The 6,331-nt window shown below is 49.8% G+C and overlaps 1 protein-coding gene across 1 annotated transcript; it reads right to left on the bottom strand.

Moving 5' to 3' along the window:
- Positions 1 to 831: 831 nt before the first annotated feature.
- LOC119402126 (uncharacterized) lies at positions 832 to 2,933 on the bottom strand. Its single transcript, XM_037669248.2, has 2 exons — positions 1,798 to 2,933; positions 832 to 971 (listed from the first exon to the last, which is right to left on the bottom strand). The coding sequence occupies exons 1-2, from the start codon at positions 2,815 to 2,817 to the stop codon at positions 963 to 965; spliced, it is 1,029 nt and encodes a 342-aa protein (XP_037525176.1). The 5' UTR covers positions 2,818 to 2,933; the 3' UTR covers positions 832 to 962.
- Positions 2,934 to 6,331: the final 3,398 nt, after the last annotated feature.

Here is a 6,331-nt window from a genome sequence, read left to right on the forward strand (position 1 = left end):
ATTATGAGGAAAACCGTACGTGGAGGGCTCCGGAAGTTTCGGCAGCCTGCCATGGGTTCTGTAACGTGCATCTAAATCTAAGTGCACGGGCCTCAAGCATTTTCGCCTAGATCGAAAATGCGGCAGGGATTCGATCCCGCGACCTTCGGCTCAGCAATGCAACAGGGCTTGTTGAGCTGCTTGGCTCATAACTTGACAAATATGGGCGAGGCGCAAAACGCACAGGGACGAAGTGAAGACGCGAACGGATGAACACGGGCACCATAACCACTAGACCACCTTGGCAGGTACGAGTTTTAGTTGAAGATTTGCATTACATGCATAGAGCGCATGAGCAACATCACAGAAGTTTTTGCTGCTTGGTATGCATGTTTGAAGGGGAACTGCACGAAGCACAAGAGGCGAATAAAAGACCAGCGGTGCGAAAGTGACACTGCCGAACGCAGTTTTTAGGGCTGCCGAATGAGCCCTAAAAACTGTTGCAAGCGCCTAGAAGCCTAACCTGTGTTACGCGTTTGAAGAGCAGCAGCACAAGAGACAAGGGGTGTCTGCGTCCCTTGTTTCTCTTTTTTGCACTGTTCCCCTCAATTCTTAACAAGCGAGAGGCTGCCTCGTTAGCCTATGAAGGCTAACATACAGGTAAATTTAAATGGGGATGAACAAATGAAGATGACCTTATACGAGGAACAGTGTACGTGGAACGTGCGACGCAGGTTCCGCACGCAGCAAGCGATACGGAAAATCTTATAAGGTTATAGATGCAGATCACTGGATGTAAATACTGGCGTAGGTTAGCTGCAGTCTGGGGAACGTATAAGATACGGCAAAATGCAGCAAGTGACCACGCGTTTTATTCATATAAAAAATCATGCATTTTGAAAAGTTACAATGAACATAGTAACAATGTGAACATTGCCACAGGCGTGGTAAGCTTGTGTGCGTAGCACCATGGACAGGCCAACCTACATAGCCTGAAAAAAAAAAAAGAAGACAGAACAAATTAGATCAAACAGAAAAATTGCGCGAAAAAGAAAGAGTAAATATACAACTAGCAATCGGGTGACGCTACGAAGTTCGGATTGGTGACAATACTGCGGACATGGCAGCAGTGCGCAACAGGAACATCTTAACGACCCCCTGCTGTTTCGAATGCTATAGTTTTTTTTTTTTTGTATCGGTATGCTCATAATGCAAGAACGAAACGCAGGCACCGTTATGACCAAGACGGAAGCCATACGCCTACCACTGCCGAGAGTAGAACTAGCAACCTTTATCTCAGCCTTTGAACTGTCGACAGATTGCTACAGCTAAAGTCATCGAAGGTTCGCGATGATGACAAAGCAGTCAGTGAGACTCAGTTTAAATTTCCTACAGCCGCAAAATAGAGATATGTACAAGCAAGGAATTGTTTCACACAGTCAGTTCATAGCAACACCTGGTCTGACAAAACAACCAGGCATCTTCAAAAAAAAAAAAAAAAAGAAAACTCGAACATTTGTGTGCTAGAAAAAACTGATTATGACGCCCGCCGTAGTCTGTAAAGGGTTGCATTGACATTGCGCAGCATGATTTACGGTCGGAAATGACCAGACTAACAACATTAACTGTGACTAGGGAGAGTCGGAAAAATGTTCCACCCACATGAGTAGCAGAACAAGGACCCAGAGGAACATTCCACAAACACGAGCTGTCCCATGGTATATGTTTCTTCGTGTCCTTATATAATCTCACAGCTTTCCTTCCTCAGTTCTACGTGTTCAATCGAACTAATTAAAGTTGGACTCGCGCTAAACTCACCGTCGATGTGTCGCTACAAGGCTTGTCATCCGGGTCCTTGTCGTGACGCCGACGGCGGTGGCGGCGTCGCTTCGACGGGGACGGGTTGTCTGTGTCCACTGCAGCGCTCGTGTCTTCGTCGGAAGAGTGTTCGAGGATGTCCGGGGTAGCTGCCGCTTCGGATATATCGGCGAGGGTGTCCGCCGATCCGGCCGATTCTCTGGTAGTGCTCTTCGGGTACGACTCAGCCGACGTGCCCGTCGCCGGCAGTGCCGACGATATCGAAGAGTACTCGCTGAAGCTATCGATAGAACGGGAAGAAGACTTGGCCTCGCTGGATGTGCTGCTCTTGGGCATGGTCGAATCTTCGGACACCGACGGATCATCCTGCTTCAGAGAGGAGGGGGGGTCGCTGCTGGGTTCCGACCGGGACAGGTCCATCGGAGGCAGCGACTCAGAAGCGGCGAGGTCGGTGCTGTAGTCGACGGAACTGAGCGCTTCGCTACCGCTGACGTCCATGGGGGACTGCGGTGCCTCTGACTGCGTCGCGTCCGACTGGTCTGGGCTGGTCAAGCCAACCGGGGCCTTGGTTGGGCTGGTCATCTCATATGGAGGCGAAAAGCAGTCATCGGGACTTGCCAAGGACGAACCCACTGCAACGCCGCAGCCAGTCTCCGACGAAGACGTGCCGAGGGTCACGCCGACATCGGTCGCCTGCGAAGCTGTGCCGCGGGACAGCGACTCCACCAGCGCGGCGGTCCTGGAACTCACGCTCGAGTCGTCGGCCGGGTATTCAGGCATGCTTCCGGAGGAAAGCGTCCCTGAAGACGACAGGCGCGGGTGCGTGGCTGCCACCGCCTCTGTTGCGCTCTTGCTGGGCTCCTTGTCCGAGCTGGAACCCGGCTTGTTACTGTCGCTGGACGGTGCAATAACCGACGTCTCTGTCGACGCGCTGCTGCAGGAGGATCCATCGATACCGCCCGCTTCGCGAAGTCTCTTCAGGCAGTCATCGCAGATATCGCACTTGCAGGAGCGGTCCATGGCTGTATGAATAAAAACAATTTCCCAGAAACGATTTGGTTACTGCGCAAGATGGTCACTGCCGGCCTGCTGCCCACGCTGCGACGATTAGTGTAATGCCACTGCCTCGAGGTGATCGCACTTAATATGAGGCAGAGCGCGTGTGACGTCATCACATCGACGAAGCGATCGGCGTGCGCGGTGTCTGATTGTTGATCACCGCACTTGTGGCGCAGGTGCGCTATAGATAAAATAAAACGGCACTTCACTGCTGCCAAGACCTCAGAACGAAAACACGCTATCGCGTGTACGTTGGGTAAACGCGAGCACGTGTCCATAGTGAAAGCGGAACACCCGATTTTGAACGTGCCGAATTTTCAGCGCGGTATGGTTGACATGCGCAGTGCAATGAACATGTCTCCACGCTATGCCACACAGATAATAGGCTGGGAATTATCTACAAATTGTGTCGAAACCAGCGGGAAGCGCGAAAACATCGACTTAAATGTTCGCGCATGGCGTTTCTTTCTATGGGCGATTTTATGTAAGGCACGTGGGCGTCGCCACCTTGGGCTGTTACACGAATGTTTTCTCGGTTTTGTATACCGCGACGGGAATTAAAGGGTCCCCAACCCGCGTTCAAGGACGAGGGAGTGGTTTCTTTCTCGCCCTCGCTACCCTTTCCTACAGCCGATATCTCCTCCTCGCCACTTATCTCTTAAAAGCACCTGCTCAATGTCAGCGCTAAGCGTTGAGCACATCAGGATTTCGCGCTTGGCGGCTACACACACGTTATCTCCGCTTGCGCAGTCGGAAACACACAAAATGAAGAGAAATCAGTTGATCGCGCACGATAGTCATGCGAGACAAGGAAGAACGGGTGGGCGGCTGCATGGCAAAGCAGTGCAGGAGACAATTGACTATTGATATTTCGCGTATATGAACCAATCGAGAGTATGTACTGTAATGACATCACGTGAATCAGCGTTCTTGCGTCACGAAGTGCGCCAGAAAGAAGAAAAACGACAGGAGAGAATAACGAGCTGTTTTTTTTTTGTATTTTCAGAGGCTTGTGAGGGGGCCCCTTCAATAAGGTCAGAAAGCGTCGAATGCACCAACCCAACCGTTTTCATGCGTATGCGTCCGCTGTAGCACTGTTATAAAACGGCAAGGTTAACAGCCCAATATGGCGGCACAGAAACCCATCTCATCCCAAAAATTGACCGCGTATCTGCGTGCTTCGCTGCAAATGTCGTCGAAAGACGATAGTCTTCTGCCGGCTGTACTACATGAGTCCTGGTCTCATCCGCGGCCACCCGTGATGCTGTTCTCGTACCATTTCCATCCTGGCATGATAAATGCAACGGAGGTTTGTTTGAACAGATTTCATTTTACCGCATTATTTCATCAAGCAGCCATTTAGGTTTTGCCTTGCCTGAGACAGCGCCTCCTCTATGTTGAATCGGCCGCATCTCGCTGGCATTGATAAAATAGAGCAGGCGCTGCGTGAGATATCGACGCCATCTGGCAGTGGCGTCGGGAAACATGAGCTTGTGCAGAACCCAGGGCCACTGCCAGGTGGCAGCACCATATCATTGGAAAAGGGCTTTTTCGTGCATATATCGTCGCATTTTCAGCGCTGCCTAAGAAACACTATAGGGTCTTTAGAATTACGTATCTATGTGTTTTCTAGTAAAGGCCGGAACACCAAAAGCCGGAACGTCGCCTCCGGAAACCCTTCCCGGCACTTGATTACACAGGGACGACAAGGAAAAGCGACGAATGCTTCTCGCTTCTTGAAGTTTCATAAGTTAATCTAATTTTTGGACGTAACCTACGCTAACCTAACCTAGCCAAACCAAACCAAACGAAATATAACCGAACCTAACCAAATCTAACCTAGCCTAAGCAAACCTAACCTAACGGAATTAAAACGAAGCTTACCTCCAAAGTGTATGGATCGAGAAAGTCTTCCCTTTGCGCCTCATCCTCCAGCTAGCGCGTTGTGTCGGACCCATGTCGGGCGCCAGTTATATGGAGATAGGTTTGCACGAGGCTTACCCTACGACTGCAGCCGGGAAGGGACGCGATGCTTTTACACCCCGCAAAGCACATAGGCGTTGCGGGGTGGAAAAGCATCGCGTCCCTTCTCGGTCTCGCGCTTACCCATATAACTGGCGTCCAAAGTGAGACACACAACGCACTAGCTGGTGGATGAGGCGCGAAGGGAAGGCATTATCAATGCACACAAAACCAAACCAAGGCTGACCTAGCATAACATAACCTAACCTAATCAGGGGCGGATCCAGGCGCTTGCTTTGGGGGGGGCGGTTGGTTGTTGGGGGGGGGGGGAGAGGGGGGAGGGGGGCGTTGCCCAACTTTAAAACTTCACGTTAGTAACCAAATGTATACATCTCATTTTCCACGGAGTTAAGCACGCAAGCAGCCGTTTCGGCATTAACGTTTGTTTTTAATGCCCCCGATACCTTTAAACGAATCTGCCGTGCGGGCGATAAAAAAAACGACAAAAGAAACAACGAAAATTGTGCGTCTTAAAACAAAAGATATTCAGCTGGATGTAGTTTACATGTAGCCACCAACTTACGATAATGTTTACATCGTTTAGACCGGCTGGTATAATAACAGCCGGTTGAAACAGCATGGACAACCACCAGGCAAAAATAATTAATTACTCACACTTAGCTGATCATTGCAAAAGAGTGTCAAATTTGTGAGCCAGTTTGGCCTGATTCAAAGATGTTCTTTGCTTACAGAAACAAAATTGCACGTAATATAACAGAAGCCTTACATATCAGGAGACGTTCAGGTAACTGCGTAAGCGAGCCGTAAAGCTTACTAACGAAGAATTTTCCCGTGGCAGTGTCACGTGATTATTTTGTGGTTTTTGTAGACAAAATACTTTATTTTGCAAATTGGTTGTACAATGTGATACCTTTTTTTTGTATGGCCTTGCTCACGTGCGCTACTAGAGTTTGCATATTCATGTAACTGCCTTTCCGCAGTAAACTGAGCAACGAGTCGGCGCTTGTCTGGTCCCTTGCATTCCATTCTCGTTCATTGTCTTGGGTTGGCGCTGCCACTTAATGAATGAACAGTATTGGTTTGATGAAGAAGAAAACGCATATTTCCGCTAAACATTGGGGAACACGTATCAGTGTTGTTGGTAAGAGGAGGGTGAAAGAGGGAAGGGCAGGCCACCTGCTCGATAAATGAGTATTCCCACAACGGCGAGCTCTAGTATTCCTTGAACGTAGTTTCGGAGTAAGCCTCCCTTTGTTACCCCGCCCCCTCCTCCCCATTGCCTTTTTTTCTGGCCGGTCGTGTTGCCAGAAAATGCCCTTTCTATCTCCGCAGCCTAAGGACGGTCAAACGGAGCTTTCGGAGTCGCGCTCGATTATACCCCGCGCACGTGCTCTCGGAGGCTTGCTCGGTACTTCGGCGAATATAATTCACAGCACCACTGCCTGCCTTCCTTCTTTTTTTTTTTTGGACCAGCCGCTGAAGGTTGACTAAA

This window comes from Rhipicephalus sanguineus, chromosome 8 (assembly GCF_013339695.2).
Source record: "Rhipicephalus sanguineus isolate Rsan-2018 chromosome 8, BIME_Rsan_1.4, whole genome shotgun sequence".
NCBI lineage: Eukaryota > Metazoa > Arthropoda > Arachnida > Ixodida > Ixodidae > Rhipicephalus > Rhipicephalus sanguineus.